Source organism: Gossypium raimondii, chromosome 7 (assembly GCF_025698545.1).
Source record: "Gossypium raimondii isolate GPD5lz chromosome 7, ASM2569854v1, whole genome shotgun sequence".
NCBI classification, from domain to species: domain Eukaryota; kingdom Viridiplantae; phylum Streptophyta; class Magnoliopsida; order Malvales; family Malvaceae; genus Gossypium; species Gossypium raimondii.
In genome coordinates this window covers 49,018,121-49,036,692 of record NC_068571.1, presented here as the reverse complement: position 1 = coordinate 49,036,692, position 18,572 = coordinate 49,018,121, and the positions used below count along the sequence as shown (strand labels likewise).

Here is an 18,572-nt window from a genome sequence, read left to right as displayed (position 1 = left end):
AAAAATTGAGAAAATATTGATTGAATCTAAATTTGTTTTGGATGGTTAAACTACACGGTTAGTCACTTAAATGTGCATAAATTTTTGTTTTAATCATTCAATTATAAAAAGTTACAATATGGTCATTGAACTATTTGAGATCATGATTTTTTTATCATCCAACCGTTAACATTATAAATAAATAGTTATTTTAATTTACATTTATAATAATTATATTTTATTTTTAACTAATTTATATTTTATCGCTTATAATATACGTTGTAATTTTTGTTTATTCAATTGTTGTTTAAATAACAATTTTATAAAACACAAGAATAACCCATGCATCGAACGGGAATGAAAACTAGTTTTAACTAGATTTCAAGAGTCAACATGGCATCTAATCCCTGTAACCAAAATTAAAGGATGAATGATCCAAGGTGAGAATTCAATAACTTTAATGGTTATTACATAATTTTAAAAATTAAGTGATTGAAATCTAAATTTAAATAAAATTGAAGCTATGTTGGTATAGTTTATTTATGGTAAACTATACCATTAATCACTAAATTACGGGTAAGTTTTTGTTTAGGTTACTTTAATTAAAAAGTTACAATTTAATTATTCAACTATTTAAAAGTTTTTATTTAAGCCATTGGCTATTAAAATTAATGTTATATGACTTTTTCTGTATGCACTGTCTGCACAAATCGAAATCTCTCTTTTCGTTTTTTTTACAGTTCAATTTTTTTTATAAAATAGATTTGGACGTCACGAATTTACGAACTGAAATTCAAATAATTTTTTTCTTCAATCCCCGACATTAGCCATTAGATTGCCTTAGATTTAAGTTAAATTATTCTATTCGTTGATGAGTATTAATTCACCGTACCGATTGTTGAATCATTACTTGAAACTTATTAGCAAAACTTAAAAGAAAAAAACTTAATAACCTAATAAATTAAATAAAAACTTAGGAATAACTCAATAATTTAAATAATTTTTTTAAAATAATTTAATGATGAAATTATAATTTTTTTTTAACTAAGCTTAACCGTATTGACGCTTTATTTATTTACTTTTTCATCCATATCGCCCTTTTGTTATTGTCCATGATCCAGACAGTCGACATTTCAGTTTTCAGCAAATTCTCTCCGGTTCCCCTCTCAAGAATAGTAAACAAACGTCGAATGGCTTGACTTACTACCATTTTCCAACCTCATGCCATACTGCAGAAGGGCAAAACTTATGTTTAATACTCTGCGCAGTAGTTTCATTTCACGGCCTATTTTCAGTTCTCCGATCCGAGATTCGTCTTCAATAATCAGCCGGAACCTTGGCTCTTCGGTTTCATCTTCTACCAGAGCTAAGTTTTCTGGCTTATCTTCATATTCTTCTATATCACGAAGACTAGGAATTTCTTCTAATAACTATACCTATGATCCCTTTCTTAATGGTGCCAAGAGATTTTACTATGTCGACTGGTACGGTGTTCAACATTTTAGGCGACGGGGTCAGCGAAGGTGGATCCACTGGAATCCAAGGAAAGCGATGATTATTGTCTTGGTTGGTTCAGGGGTTTTGGTCACAGTGTATTTTGGGAATTTAGAAACTGTTCCTTATACAAAACGAAAACATTTAGTGCTCTTGTCTGAAGAAACGGAGAAACAAATGGGGGAATCTCAGTTTGAGGAACTGAAAGCAGCTTTTAAGGGTAAGATATTGCCTGCAATACACCCGGAAAGCGTGAGAGTGACGCTGATAGCTAAGCATATTATTGAATCGTTGCAAAGAGGGTTGAGCCATGATCAAATATGGAGTGATTTGGAGTATGCATCGCCGGAGAGTTCACTTGAACATGAGAGTGTACATGATACAATGGCGGCATTGAGTGAGAAGGAAGGCAACTTGGGGATTAACTGGTCTCGTGAAGATGAGATTCTCGACGATAAGTGGGTTCAGCGAAGTAGGAAGTCAAGCCAAGTGAAAGGATCACAACCGACAACATCTCATTTGGAAGGATTGAATTGGGAAGTTTTGGTTGTCAACGAGCCTGTTGTTAATGCTATTTGTTTGCCTGGTGGGAAGATTGTCGTGTTCAGGGGGTTGCTTGAGCATTTGAGAACTGATGCCGAGATAGCAGCCATAATTGGACATGAGGTATATAACTATATATTGCTTATATGTGTGGGTGTGATTGGTTGAGTGTAAAAGTGGAGGGATGAGAGGAGGTAGTGAAAAAGTGATAGGAAAATAAATTCTGACTATGATTGGTAGGAAAGAAAATTGAGAGAAAAGAAAATAGAAGGATAATCAATTTTCATCCCAATGCATAAAAATATCTTTCTAAAATGGAATGAACAAATTGGAATGGTAAGAGAGAGAAAATGATAGAGATATGGATGTTAGTTCAAAATTATAACATTTTCAGTTTTATTTTTGGATGTAAAGAAAAAAAAGAGTATATTTCTTTCCCTTTTTCTCTCTCTTACCAAGCACACCTCCATCTTTCTAATTTTCTACTCTTCAATTTTCCATCATTTCGATTTTTTCCCACCATTCCAAGCAGAGCCTTATTGCTGTTATCTTTTTCTTTTATGGATGTGGGGATGATGTTTGTTTGTTGTGTTTGTCTGATTAGGTTGGACATACCGTGGCTCGACATATAGCCGAAACAATAACAAAGGATTTGTGGCTTGACATCCTACAATTGATACTTTATCAGTTCATTATGCCCGATTTAGCCGACAAAATGTCTGCACTCCTCTTGAGGCTCCCCTTCTCTCGGAGGTATGTATGTTCCTATAGTTCTTCTGTCGAATGTTGATTGAATTATGTAGTACACAAGTAGAAATTGGAGTTTTTCAATAAGGATTGAGAAAACATCGAGTTTTCTCTAAAACTTGTTGCTATAATTGGAACCCCCGGAATTCAATACCTCTTTACCTGTCTGCCTAAATTCTTGAATGTATGGTCCAGTTTAGTTCTCCCAAGGCGTAAATGCTGCAATTGTCATCGGCATCCTACTATGCTTAATTGCAAAGCAAATAGAATCTCTTTCAGAAATGGAATCTGAGGGTTTTACTTGTGAATGACTTCTCTTTTGACCTCATCATCATTATCTTCTTTATAACGTGCCAACGACTGGTGAAAGATCATTTCATTCTTTCTGTTATCTTAAACGATAGGCTACGCAATTGGATTTGCTGAAATACAACTGATCTACTCCGTCATCCCTCACCTATGTTACTTGAAGTTTTTATTCTTGTTCTTTTTAGAAGTATTGCTATCCAACACTCTGGAGTCAGGATGAAACATATTTGTATCTAGATAAGGAGAGTATGATTTTCCAAATATATGAAAAAAAGGAAAAAAAATAGTACATCCATGTAAGACACATACTGATATTTGATACTTGTGTGAGTCTGGATAACATAAATCCCACCAAAAACACGAATAAGCACATATGAGGATTTCTTGCTTTTGTGAGGTTGTTTATGTTTTATTTATTTACTCAAAAGAATTCCCTTCTCAAAGTTTTATTGCCTTCTATCTTTCCTTGACCTGTAAAATTACTCTAATATTCTGAAAGCAACCATGTTTTAAACAGTCATTCTCAGTACTTAACCCTTATATCATCTCTGATAGGATGGAACTTGAAGCAGATTACATTGGGCTATTGTTGCTAGCATGTGCTGGCTATGATCCTCGAGTTGCTCCCAAAGTGTTTGAGAAGTTAGGAAAGGTTGCAGGGGATTCACCGATGCAAGATTATCTCTCCACACATCCATCTGGGAGGAAAAGAGCTCAGTTGCTGGCTCAAACTCAAGTAATGGAAGAAGCACTCGTGATCTATCAGGAAGTTAGTGCAGGACGTGGGGTTGAAGGTTTTCTTTAGGATCACACATTGCTACCATGATGCTACTTCCCTCGTGCATTTGGAAGCCAGACCAGCCTCTGAAGTTTAAGAGCTCCATTCTTCTCACTTGTATTTATCTTTGTCAGAAATATTTATTTTTAGTATCCTTGTCTATTTCCCTTTTTCCCCGCTGTAAATGAAATTGGAAACATGGGTGTTTTTCTATAACGTTGTAAGCCTGTTAGACGAATCATGTTTTTTCCTGTTTAACAGTGCATGCTAAAGTCAAAAGTTAGGAGGTTTGCGGTCTTAAATCTCAGGGCACGTTGTTGCCATGGCATCGCTTCCTAGAGGATCTTAACATAAAATCATGGCCCAACTAGGTTTGCAGTCTTCCCCGTGTTGCTTTTGAAAAGATGGATCACCTTGCCGCTGAACATGCTGAGCTCGATAAGCACAAACAACAAACAGCGTTTATCACCTTTTGCTAAAATAATGCCAAATGCTGAAAAGTAATAGGATACTTGAGCGACGGGATCTTGATGTGACATTAAAATAGTTTATAAATGTCTTCTTTAAGATAAATAATATTATATTTTTAAAAATTGTGCTAATATTAATAGATCATCATTTCTTTTAATTTCTTCTGGAGCAACAATATTTTTTTTAGAATAATAATTGTTTAGAACAATGTTGTTGGAGGGTAAATATGTTTAAAATAGTTATGTTTAGAAAAAGTTTTAATTAGAACAATTATTATATAATCTAGTTGTTATACTAGAACAACTCTTATTGAGGAGGTGAAAGTTCAAAATAACTCTTGTTTAGAATAATAGCGTTTAGGAATAAATAATTTTAAAACAATCCTTGTTTGAAACAATTTATATTTAAAATAATTGTATTTTATTGGGAGGGTCATTATTTAGAACAAACTTTACCAAAAAAAGATTATCATAGAACAACTCTTTCAAATAACTTCTACATTAAAAATAACTATGTCGAGAATAATTCATATTTAAAACAAGTCAAAATAACTATTATTTAAGAACAACTTTCATCCAAAAATAATTACCGTGTTTCAAAAATATTTGAGAAAAAATGTTTTATATAATATTATTTTTTTAACAATACATCTTTTTCTATTTTCCTAAATTTCAAAAAAAAATTGTATCTCACTAATTATTTTATTGAAGACGGCAGATATGCCTAATTTCCACTAACTAATCTCAATAAATATCCAATCCTATCTTTTATTAAATATGCGGAATGCCCAATGCCCATCATTATGTATTCGTGTTGTACTTCTTTGATGCAAAATTCAGACACCCATCTGAAAAATATATCAGAAAAACTCTCAAAAGAAATATATAAGGACAGGCCCCAGTTCACCATGGGATCGCTCTTGCTTTCGTCCGCTGTTATCTTACTTCTCATATCCCTTTTCGTCTCAACCCCTTTTGTTCTACTTCTGCTTGGAGCATTGACTTCGGTTCTGGTAATATTTGTAGCTTTATTCTTATTCCTCCATGTTCCAGAATTAAAATCCAAGGCCAAACGCCCTCCCATAGCTGGTTCAATGCTACACCAGCTCCTATACTTCAATACACTTTCTGATTACCAAACATCCCTAGCTAAGAAGCATCGCACTTACCGACTGATTATGCCATTGCACAGTGAGATTTATACTACTGATCCAGCTAATGTCGAATATATACTAAAAACCAACTTCCCTAATTATGGAAGGGTATATAAATCTTTCTTTTAGCCTTGTTTTAATTTCTATTATCTTCCTTTCTATGAGAACGTGAAATTTTTGGTGTTGTGGAAATACAGGGTGCCCATATTGAGATAATGAGAGATCTGTTTGGTGATGGTATCTTTGCTGTAGATGGAGAGAAATGGCGTCATCAACGGAAGCTTGCAAGCTATGAATTTTCAACTAGAGTGTTGAGAGAATATAGTACTGCTGTATTTCGGGATAATGCTGCAAAATTGGTTGCAAAAGTTTCCACTATAGCTGTAGCTAACGGTGCTATGGATTTGCAGGTTAAACCCTCTAACAAGTTCGGTATTGTGTTCGATTATGGTTTTATCTCCCGGTTTTGCCAAGAGTCCTAGTGGGTTTATATAGTAAGAATGTTTTGGAATGATTAAACAGGCGAAACTGTGTGAAACTAAAGAGTTTGTATATGGATGAACTTGACTCATGACTTATATATAGCAAATTCTTCGGTTTCACACGGATTCACACTTTGAGGCACTCCCACTCTTTGAATCTACCAGAGCTTGGCAAAGCTGAGGCACTTATTTAGAGAGAGTGTCCCTTGTGTTGATTGTGTTAAATTTTACACCATCTGCAGGATTTGTTTATGAAATCAGCTTTAGATTCAATCTTCAAGGTGGGTTTTGGAGTCGAGTTAAATGCATTAAGTGGCTCTGATGAGTTCGCAAACCGATTCACCAAGGCTTTCGATGACTCCAATTTTATCGTGTTTCGAAGATATGTTGATATGTTTTGGAAAGTTAAAAGGTTCTTCAATATAGGATTAGAAGCTGCTCTTAAGAGAAATGTCAAAATCATTGATGACTTCATTTTCGATTTGATTCGGTGCAAGAGAGAGCAGATGGAAAATGAAAAGCTTGTGGTGAGTAAATTCCTCCATTGATTAAAAACTCATGAAACTTGTGGTTCGAGTAATTTAACTTGTGAATTGTTTCCTAATGAACAGAGAGAGAAGGAAGACATACTGTCAAGGTTCTTGATGGAAAGCAAGAGAGACCCTGAAAACATGAATGATCAATACTTGAGAGATATAATTCTCAACTTCATGATAGCGGGCAAAGATACATCAGCAGGAACACTCACTTGGTTCTTTTACATGCTTCACAAACATCCTCTTGTTCAAGACAAGGTTATCCATGAAATCAGAGATGCAACTCAAGCTAAGGATAACATATGTGCCAAAGAATTGTCGAGGTTGATGACGGATGATGTGTTAGATAGAATGCATTATATTCATGCAGCAATAACCGAAACTCTTCGACTTTATCCTGCAGTTCCTACGGTAATATTTTCAGTAAAAGCACATTTAGTACATGGTGAAGGCATATCTGTTATTCATATACATTCGTTTGTTGTGATTCTGATGCAGGATGGGAAGATATCAGTAGAGGATGATGTTCTGCCTGATGGTGTTGAAGTAAAGAAAGGAGAGGGGATTAGTTACATGGCTTATGCAATGGGAAGAATGACATATATTTGGGGAGAAGATGCCGTTGAATATCGGCCGGAAAGATGGCTTGATGAGGATGGTATTTTTCGGCCGGAGAGTCCTTTTCAGTTCACCGCATTTCAGGTAAGAGGATACCTTGAATTAATACTCTCAAATCGACTTTAATTGAATTGTAATTTATCCTATATGCTTAGGCTGGGCCTCGCATCTGCCTAGGGAAGGAATTTGCATACAGGCAAATGAAAATCATGGCTGCTGTGCTCCTTTACTTGTTCAAATTCCGACTTGTGGATGAGAGGAAGGAGGCTACGTATCGAACCATGTTCACCCTTCACATGGCTGATGGGCTCCATGTATATGCATTCCCCAGGACCTAACCTGGCTGTCAACTGGGAAAATCTTTGTTGGTTTTCATTGCTTTTCTTTGTCAAATATACTCTACTTTGAAGTGAACTGTCTTAAACTCCATACAAAATATATTGATATAACTTGTGTACTATAGCGAAAAAATACAATGGCTTTAATGATAAAATGACCCCTTAACAATAGTCTATATCCCAGTCTTCCCCAAGCAAACCATAAAAGTGCCATGGAAATCTTAAAAAAAAATTGGTAAATTAGTTTATATACTTTAGATCAAAGAGCAAATTGATCATTTTTTTAAAATTTTTTCTCTCTTTGTACTGTTAAAAACTGGCTAAGTTGACAAAATAACCAGACGGTAAACGTGACATGGCCATATACCTTGTGCTGACGTGCAGAACTAATTTTTAACCATAAAAATGGATGAAATTTTTAATTAAAAAATTGATCTACTTTTTAATCTAACATACAAAAATTAATTTATCCATTTTATGAATAATAGGCCTCCATAATACTTTTACCGAAAGCAAACACATTAAACTTAGGCTTAGCTTTTATTGTTAGTACATGCATTATATATTAATACAAAATATAATATCCAAAACTTCACTACAATTTCAGTAAACATAGTGAGGGGCATTCTGTAGTTGGAGATTAAAGTTACCTCTTTCCCGATAAGGTCTCAAATCCGAAAATTAGGAAGCTGCTCGTAAGAACATACCCACATCCTCTTGGGTTCAATTTGTGCCGTTAACAGCAGTGGGTGAAACTTAACTCTGCCTATGGATGACATGAGATAGAGAACTTGAAATAATTTGTTAATATTATGAAATAGAAAAGTTTGTTAATTTGTCACTAGGTGTTTATGTGCTAAATTGTGGCTCAATTTAAAACATTTTTAGGGTCGAGTTTAGGTTTGATTAATATTAATATATATTTTTTATAATTAAATTTATTTAATTTAAATTCGAATGGTACCTCACAGATAGAAAGTTTATTGTTAAAATTTGACTAAAAAAATTGGGTTTACTGAGTTAGATGAGCTATTCGATCTATAACGTGTATGCCTAAATTTACCAATAGGAAAAGGATTTGATAAAGTTGGATGCAAGAAATTATTAATTATTTGATATCTCCTTTAAAAGAACTAAAAAGAAAACTAAAAGAAAAGAGAGGAAAGCTTGTGAATTGCCTACTTTCCCCATTACGGGATCCTTAATTGGGGCTATGCCCAACAATCCATGTAAAAGAAAAGTTATTAAAGTCCAAAAAGCAAGATTTAGGTCCTAAACCACAATTTATGTGGGGGTTTACCACTTCAACATGATCCCTGATTTTATTTGCAGTTAGGGAACAACTCATAAACACTCCTACAAAAGACCCTACAACACTTGAAAACAATAGGTAATATGTTATTAGTCCTTGTCTTTAGGTAAAATTTGAAATTTAGTTTCTATACTTAAAAAAGTTAAAAATTAAGTCCTTATACTTTTGTGATTTAAAAATCTCAGTATTAGTATTTTTCATCAAAATTTACCAACTTGACATGTTGATTAGATTACTCTCGTGTAACATTACATATGTTAAGTTAATAAATCTGACAAAAATTACTAACAATAATAATAGTCGGACTATAATTTTCAACTTAAAATAGTAGGAGAGGATTTTTAACTTCAAAAATATAAGAATGGTTTGTAACATATGGAAAGGGAATCTGAAAAGGTGAGGGGTTAGGCATGATGAGAGAGGGAGGGAGAGTAATACAAGGGAACATATAAACAATTCAGCAATATATCAGCCTCGAGTGCACTCTTTCAAGGTGCTTAATTATATATTTTAATGGATCATCAATTGAACTCAGCTATTCTATTTATATTTCATCACGTGAATAATAAATTTTAGAGGTGGACGTAGGTGTAAAAGAGATGTATGAGACACAGAAGGATTACACCTACTACTATTAAAATTGATTTAATATAAAATGTAATATATTTTATAAAATAATATATGAGTTTTGGTTTGATATATATGTTATAATAATATTGTGATTTTGAATTTTTAACAGGTTTCATTTATGTTTATCATGGATTTATTTGTTCTTCTAAAATAGGTTACACTATACAAATAGTCATCTAATTACAATTTAAGCATCTATATTACACATGTGTATATATAAAATCTTCAGGAAAATATTACCTTGGAAGCTTGGAGCAACGAAGATTATGAGGTAAATTAAGGTAGAATATTATTGGATGCTATCCATTGCAAAACCAGATTACTCCAAAGATGCTACTTATACTGCAAAATATGCATATTCCACAATGTTGCTGCAAATGTTTTCCCTTTCAATTTGGGGGTGAGGGGAGGGAGGGGGACGGGGAAGATGGTGGAGGAGGTCCAGTACGGGAGGGGGAGAGGGGCGGGTGGACTAAATTTGTTATTATATTGAATTTTTAAGTGTAATGTTAACATGTTGTTTGTAATTTTAACGGGAGTGATTAAAATGATTGAATTATGTAACGCTGGTTCTTAAATTGCAAATTTTTTATTTTGGCTGCCTAAAATGATTTTTTTTATAATTCGGTGACTATCTATGTAGTTTACCCTTTAAAATACAATTGCATCAAAATCAAAATTTTAAATGAAAAAAATCAAAGTTTCATAAGTATAATTTCAATAAATTAAAGTTCACGTAAATCAAAATTTATATGTAACTTTGATATTTATCCCTAAAATGTAACTATTATATTTATATTTGGTCTAATTATCTTTCAATCCCTATACTCCTTGCACATATGAAATTTAGTCCCTCTATATTTAATCTGAGAAATTTAGTTCCTCTAGTTTTTTGATTTAATAATTGAAGCCCAATTGATATCTAGAGATTAAAACAAAATCTATAACTGACGGATTTTTACTCGACTTGATTTGATAAAGTTGAATTCCTCCAACAAGTGGACAACGGATGAGATAGGTTTTCTTTACCTCAAGGCCCAATAATGAGGTGAAAAACAAAGTTGATCAAGACAAGATTGAATGGGGCTGTACAAAACTTCGTTACGAAGGCCTTAGCAGTGCACATGAGGCAAAAACAAAATCAATATATACTTTCTTGTTATCAAGAAAATCAAGAAACCGAATCTTAGTTCAATTTTGTTGTTTTGAGTGATTTTAAGAATTAAGAAAATCATGATTTCAAATCTTGTAATTCTTGATCCAAGAAACCAAATTTCGAAGCTGGTGCATGATGGATTAAATTTATGAGTTTGAACGAGCCAATTCTTACACAAAATAATCTTATTTTGGCTTAAAATTTTATCTTAACAAATTGTTTATTCTTTTTTTATTTCAGATTTAGTTGGAGGCTTGTTTAGGGTTAAAGAACGATGTCTTTCCTTCCAAGAAACTCTATTCTAATCTTTCATAGACTTTCTCCTACTTGCTTCTCTCTTTCTTTGCTGTTTGGTTTTCTTTCTTAATCTAATATGTTTTGTTTGTTTTGCTTAGATATAAATTCAGTAGCTTCTTCTCAATAAAAAATGAACCAAAACACCTCCAAATACTTGGATCTTCATTGTTCTTGGCTGGCCAAATCACTCCTCCTCCTTTTCTTTTGATTTCATTCGGTTTTAGTACCTAATCTTTCAAATCTGTTCTTAATCAATTGTTCTCCCTTCTTGGCAGCTTGACTTCACTTGGATTTCTTCAAGAACAAGTTCCTTTCATGAACTGACTTAGACTCTTCAAAGCCCTAACTTTTGATTCGGCGTACTTGCGCTTTTATGTAATTAGATCTAATTTGGATTGTCTACATTTCAGGTTTAGTTAAACTCTAAATTCTGCGATTTGAACAAACTTTCGACCCGATTCTACATACATCATTATCACTTTCACTTCAACATCACAACAAAACTATCTATACAAACAAAAATTAATATCTAAAAACCTTAATAAACTTATATGAATAAAAACTAATCTCTTCCATCAACCCATCGAAATTCTCATTCAATTTCTTTTCAAACTCCATTAAACTGATTACTACGAATTGTGAAGACACTCAAAATTCTCAAAGAAACAGTAGAAATTGGACTCTTCCGTTCCCTACTATGATTGGATGGCAAAGATGATGACCAAAAATCGCTTTATTGGATAAGAAATGATGAATCTTGAATGGCACAAAGAATGAACAGACAATAGTTTTCCCCTTTCCTTTATTATCGTTTGAAGAGAACAATCCACGTCTTTTTTTCTTAGGGAATAATAATAGTCCTTTTTGCATTTCCTTAATAAACCCTCAATTTAACCCTTCATACAACTTAGTCCGTATCCCAATTAACACAAATTCTCGATTTACATGCCAAAGAAATTCAAGAAAAAACTAAGAAATTCAGATGTCTACAAAGAATACTGAAAAGGTCGAAATTGTTTACTTTGATTTGTTTATTTTCTACAATCCCTTTTCTAGTAACAACAAAAACCAAAACATCAACCTTACTCATCTATCCTTTGCTTCCTCAAAACATATATATATATTACTAATTATTAATAACTATTATAATATTTAATTCTTTGAATAATTTTAGATTTTCAATATTTTCTATAATATCATGAAACACGTCCAAAATGATTATCCACGTACAAATAAAATGAAGATCATTTATCCAAATACATTATCAATATAGTTGTCTCATATCAATTTGTTGCATCCATAATTATATCAACACTCATTAAATGTTAAACTAATCAATCCTAAGTGAATTTTTTTTGTAACTGAAGAAGATTCACTCAATTGATATTTTAGAAAAAAGTTATTTACTGTTATTATCATTACATATGGTCTATTTTATAATTTTATCCACTTAATTAGAAGGTCCCACCAACTTTAATCATTCATCTTGTAATTAAGAGAGATTAGATTAATCCGCCAAAGCGGGAACTCCTAAAGCTTTTAATGAGCCAATGAATCGTTATGAAACCTGCAGGGTGCACAGAGAGACACCTGCCGACTTACTGTTTTCTAAAATAAAAGACAAAGGGTTTGGATTTGATCATTTGATGTAATTTATTTGCAGTTAAAACAAAAGGAGAGATTTCTTTTTAAAATAATATTATATTTTTGAATTTTGGAGATATATATATATATATATATATAAAAGAAAGTGGGCACAAACCGAAACTTAAAAACGCTACGCCACTGCCACGTTATGCCATCTCACACCTTGACATTGACAAGATTGTGGAGAATCTTTTTCTTATATGTCCACAAAAAATGAAAAGGCTTCAAATTAAAGTGTCGGCTCATACTTAAATCATATATTCTTTTTCCAATTTTAATATAAATAATTCCACACAATAAGAAAAATATAATTATTAAAATTCCACCATTATAGTTATCTCATCTATGTATACAATTATAATGTCTTCTATGGATTTTCAATTCAAAATTCATTTTTTATAAAATAATAAATATTATTTTAAAAATATTTTATATATTTTTCTATTATATATAATAGAATTACAATATTTGACCCAAAATTTATAATTTTCATTATATCAACTTTCAACTAAAACACATTTTTTTATATCAACCTTTTTTTATAAATTTGTTATATTCTTTTCATTCACATTATAAGTCTTTCCTAATCTAGCATATATTTACGCATTTAAAATATTTTTTAGGGTTAGTATTTGATATATTGATAGCATACATTTTTTATTCTACAAGTAGCCTTAAAAAATGATCACATGTTTTTGTAGTATTTTATTATACCCCTATAGGATACTTGTCAACCTCCTACCTTCGCTTATGTAGTCTAAAAATTCCACTGGCAGTGTATCAAATATTTTTACTAACTTTTAAAGGGAATAAATTTACTTACACCAATGCAGAACTACACTTTTCTCATATATTGGTTAAATTAATATTTTAACGATCCAGCTATTGAATTATTGATATAATTGTATTTGTCATGCATGTAAATTTTCAAATCGATCTAATATATCCATCATAACAATTTAAAATAGTGTATATATTACTATTTATTGAACGGTTGATAGTTTCATACATAAAACAACTTGTTAGAAAATTTTAATTAATTTACTTCAAATTTAACATGCATGATCTATATGAATGAAATATGAAATATGACAGTTAGATTGACAAAATATATATTAATCGTATAAAATGTAATAAAAGTATAGTTTTACATCGATACAAGTAAATCCTTCATTTTTAATGATATAAATTCAATACTCAAAACTTTTCATTCTTTAACAATTTAGTACTGAAACTTTAAGAAAAGGTACCAACATCCATGGCTGTAAATTAATTAGCATACAATTAATATCCATATACAAAGCTCTAAGGACCTTCCTTCATTGACATGTGCCCCACTAATTCATTTGTTCTCTCCTTTTAATATTATAAAATATTAAATTTCAAATTTAGTCCTTTTGTTATGTTTAAATTTGTGATTTCAACTTTATATTTTAATTTTTATATTTTTATAATATTATTAATTAGTCTAAAATAGCTAATATCATTCAACTATTTCAATCAAAATGTTGACGCCAATTTAAAAAAGAAAACACTATTCCAACAAAAAGTTTATTTTAGCATGACGAGTTTAAATATATGTTTTTGAGGAAAAAATCAACTTTAGCATTTTCTAAATTATTATTTTGTTACATGATCACAGAGTTAATATTTTTAATCTTAAAATGCCATACTAGTGAATTTAATAGAAGAGTTTTAATGTTAGTGACAATTGGAGCTAAAATTTTAAATCCAAAAAGTAGAAAAGCTAAATTTCTGAAATTAAAAGTGGGAACTAAATTCCAAATATATAAAATTTTAGGGACTTAGAGCATATTTTAACTTTTATTTTTTTAATTCTGTAATTCAACCCAAAACAAAACCATTAACCCCAAAGCATGGATCGAAAACCATACCAAAATTTCAAGACCCATCCGGTATATATAATAATGATAGAAAATATTACCCCAAAGCAATGCACTGTTGAAGAGAGAATTTAAATTCAAATTATAAAAATATACAATCGATCCATTTAGTGTTACCTTCATTTTTCAAAAAATATGATGATGGAGAATAATTCAAAATTTTTTTACGAAAAGAAAGGAGAATTATCAAAATTTAATGAATAAAAATTATACAAAATTTAAAAAATAGAAAATTAAATTAGTTTATAATATCATATTAAAATTTAAACACCAACCTTTCAACACTTTTTTTTTGGCCAAACCGCAAACTTTTTTAATGTACAAAACGACACCTGAATATATAAATACATGAGAATAAAGAATGTATTAAAACAATCAAAGTTTTTGGCCTAGCTCCCATTATCTCTGAAAGATACGGCTTTAAACACTGTGTCTTTGTTCAATGTTTCCTTCGGATCAGATTGATGACTATCTGTACGAAATCTCTGATATTCCCCATCATGAAGATTTTGTGCGACAAAATCTCACATCTGGGGAATCCGTAGAGGGAAGTCATCTAACACGGAGAACGGGAAAAGGCAGAGGACTTAAAAGTTTAGCGGTGGCCAACAATAATGATGCCAATTATGCTGTTTCTGCCAACGATGCTAAGAAGATAGCTCGCAAGGAAATCGAACGGGAAAGGAGACAGCAAATGGGCAAACTCTATCAGAAACTTAGATCACTGCTCCCTCCTGAGTCAATAAAGGTCAATGCCCTCCCCCCCCTTTTCATTTGTCTATTCATTTTACTAGTTCCATTTTGCACATTGGTACATAAGGTAGCACTCTCTCGAGTTTGATCTTTCTTAATGAAAATAATTATATATTGCTAGCTAGGGTTTTCTTGATGGGGAGGTTTTTTACAGGGAAAGCGAGCTGCGTCCGATCACATGAACGAGGCAGTGAATTACATAACATATATGAAAAAGAGGATCGGAGAATTGAGTATCAAAAGAGATAAGGTCAAAAAATTATCTAATCGGAGTGCCTTGGATCTAGGGAGTAGTAGTGCTAGTTCATCAGGTATCAACTCATGTGTTGTAGTCCATCCTTTCCGGGGCGGAGTAGAGATTATGATAAGTAGTGGCTTTGGAGACCAAAGCTGGCATCTCTCCACGGTCCTGCAAGCTATCCTTGAAGAGGGGCTTGACGTTGTCCGTTGTGTTTCCAGCCAAACAATTGAAGGGTTGTTGCATACTGTTCAGTCAGAGGTGTATTTTTACACATGCAAGTTTTAGCATTGTTAACTACTAGTACTATTTTAGCATTGTTAACTCCTAGTACTATCTAATTCTTACCACAAATATCTTTATTGAACATGTCTTGCAGGTTACTGATCCAACACAAATTGATCTATCCCGGTTGCAAACCAAGCTAAATGATTTGATATCCTACTATGATAATGCTGGCTGCGGTCGCTGATTTATTGGCTTGCAAGTGGCAAGGGAGTTCCGTATTGTGAACTGCCATATCTAGTAGATAAACTTAGGGTTCACTTCGGTGCTTTGTTTGGCTTATTCGGTACTAGTGTTGTTGGTGGGGGCTTATGTGTGGATTTTGGAACAAGGATTTGTATTCAAGTATTCAACTGACATTAGATATGGTAACTTTTTGTGTTAAGTTGATTACTAATACAACATTTGTTAAACAATCGAACCTAGTTGTGTTTGCCTTGGTACTATTATAGACAGCATTGCTATGGAAGAAAATATTGATGTGTTTAATAAGACTAGAAATGTAGGATTTAAATTGAAGACAAAGATGCAGTCTGGGCTGCTCATAGGAACAATATGGAAGCAGAAATCCAGAATAAAGTGGATTAAGGAATTCCGGGTTGCTGTTGGGAGGGTTTGAGTTTCAGTTCCTTAAAGAAATCTTACGTGTTGAGTTGTGATGAACTTACTGGGTTGTTTCAGATTTCTTTTATGCATATGATGATAGGAAGATTGAAAAAGGTCAGAACGTAACTCTTTATTTCATTTGCTTTTATTATCGCTAGGGATGGTAAAATCCGAATTTCAAACCAATTTGTTCCGATTGGAGAGAGTTTTTTTTCAGATGAGAGAGGGAACAGTAAATATGAAACAGTTCCGGTAATTATTTGCCCCGCTCTACCCTGCCCATTATATATATTTCCATAAGAGTCTACTTGTAGAAAGGGTAGGAGACTCTTTGGAGAAGTAATGAGCCAAGTCGAACCCACATTGGACCTGTGTACCAATTTCACTAAGTGATAAGCACACATTTTCCCCTTACGAAGAATATTTCGAACTTTGACCACCCAACATTCATTTATCAGCGTTAAATAGTCATCAATAAGGGTGCCAAACGGATGACACTCATCAGGTGGTTTGGTTAAAACTGGACCACTAACATTGCATCAATCTCGACTATCAACCTCTAGATACCAACCAACATAGCTACCACATGTAACAGCTCGATTTTAGGTTTAGTCGAAACAGTAGTTTTGAGACTATAAATCCGACGAGGAAAATTATTTTAATATTATTTTTGGTATTTATAGCATGTAATTATATATGTGTGAAAGTTACGTAAAGAAATTTTACTGTTTAAATGCTTAATTCGGTAAAAAAGACTAAATCGCGAAAAGCGTAAAAGTTGAATTCTAATAGCTAAAGATATTAAATAACTTAGACCATTAATATGTTAGTGGATGATAATGGCTTGGCATTTGTGTAAATTTTAATGTTTTTAAAGGTTAAATTAGTAAATAGGTAAATAATGATAAATTAGTAAAATAAAAGATGGTTGTCATCTTTTTCCCTCATCCACCACCGAAATTAGACCTAGGAAACTCCATGGAAGGAGCTTGAACATTCGGCCATCTCTCTCCCTTGCATGTAAGGGCAATTTTGCTCGATTTTTTATAATTTCTATGTTTTTGTGATCGTTGCAACTAGTACTAGCTAGCCCGTGTCTTCGATTTCAAAACTGTTAAAGATTTTGATAGTTTCCATTGATGAGCTTATGTGTTCTTTGATGTTTAATGGTGAAATATGAATATTTGATGTTAGATTTTCATATTTTATAAATTGATTTTTTTGATGAAAATGTCAAATAGGGATTAAATTGTAAAATATGCAAATTGAGTGGTTGAAATGTGAAATAATGAAAGTTTTGGACTGCTAGGGGCACTATAGTAATTCGGCTAAGCTTGGGTTATATTTAATTGTGTGAATTTTGTGTATTTGTGGAATAGGGACTAAATTGAATAAATGTGAAACCTTAGGGGCTAAAGTGAAAAATGTCCAAATAGGTATTTTTGGATGAAATTGAATGAATAGGTGATTAAATGAGTTAAATTTGAATTCATATAGATCAAGAAAGAAAGAAATCGGATTTAGATCGGGAAAAGTCGAAAGTTGACGAGTAGTTGATCCGATCCGTTCGTTTCCGTACGAGTTAAGTTCATAAGTAACTAAACGTTTTTGAATTTAAATGTATATGTTTTATACATTGCCGAATTGATTTGTATGTAGATATACATTGCCGAATTTGATTCGTATATGGATATATATTGCCGAATTGATTTGAGCATTGGATGACTAGTTTCGTGTATGAATTGATTTAATTACGAAGTCGAAAGCTCCGAATGAACCTTAGTAAATGTATTGGATATTGATGTAATGATATTAGGACTTCCGAGGTTAGATTTCGTGTAAGACCATAGCTGGGCTATTGGCATCAATTTGAGATTTCGTGTAAGACCATAGCTGGGCTATTGGCATCAATTTGAGATTTCGTGTAAGACCATAGCTCGGCTATTGGCATCGATTTGAGATTTCGTGTAAGACCATAGTTGGACTATTAGCATCGATACGAGATTTCCATATAAGACCATGTCTGGGACATAGCATTGGTACGATACATTATGTACGAGTTTTCCCAAGTACCCTTAGTGTTCCAAGTGGTTCAACGGGTAATCCAAAGAATATGTCAAAGAAAAGACAAGTTATGATCATGTTGAAAGGATACAGGTATGTGCGAAAAATTCTTGAGTAATGAACTCGATATATTTTGGACATTTTGGCAAGAATGTAAATGAGTAAATCATACTTATGAGAATGATCTTGTGATGACCTTGTGATTATAGATCTATACTTATGAGGTATAAAT

The 18,572-nt window shown here is 32.4% G+C and overlaps 3 protein-coding genes across 3 annotated transcripts; all 3 read left to right on the top strand.

The window, feature by feature from the left end:
• Window positions 1–1,074: 1,074 nt before the first annotated feature.
• LOC105784204 (uncharacterized) lies at window positions 1,075–4,108 on the top strand. Its single transcript, XM_012610039.2, has 3 exons — window positions 1,075–2,139; window positions 2,621–2,769; window positions 3,628–4,108. Exons 1-3 carry the CDS (start codon window positions 1,201–1,203, stop codon window positions 3,875–3,877), a joined length of 1,338 nt encoding a protein of 445 aa, XP_012465493.1. The 5' UTR covers window positions 1,075–1,200; the 3' UTR covers window positions 3,878–4,108.
• A 1,006-nt stretch (window positions 4,109–5,114) lies between these two features.
• Window positions 5,115–7,619, top strand: LOC105784038 (cytochrome P450 704C1). The gene is made up of 6 exons (XM_012609843.2): window positions 5,115–5,582; window positions 5,672–5,884; window positions 6,199–6,483; window positions 6,568–6,903; window positions 6,991–7,194; window positions 7,266–7,619. Exons 1-6 carry the CDS (start codon window positions 5,124–5,126, stop codon window positions 7,446–7,448), a joined length of 1,680 nt encoding a protein of 559 aa, XP_012465297.2. The 5' UTR covers window positions 5,115–5,123; the 3' UTR covers window positions 7,449–7,619.
• A 7,161-nt stretch (window positions 7,620–14,780) lies between these two features.
• Window positions 14,781–16,144, top strand: LOC105784269 (transcription factor bHLH118). Its single transcript, XM_012610137.2, has 3 exons — window positions 14,781–15,142; window positions 15,302–15,646; window positions 15,765–16,144. The coding sequence occupies exons 1-3, from the start codon at window positions 14,837–14,839 to the stop codon at window positions 15,855–15,857; spliced, it is 744 nt and encodes a 247-aa protein (XP_012465591.1). The 5' UTR covers window positions 14,781–14,836; the 3' UTR covers window positions 15,858–16,144.
• The last annotated feature ends 2,428 nt before the right edge of the window (window positions 16,145–18,572 follow it).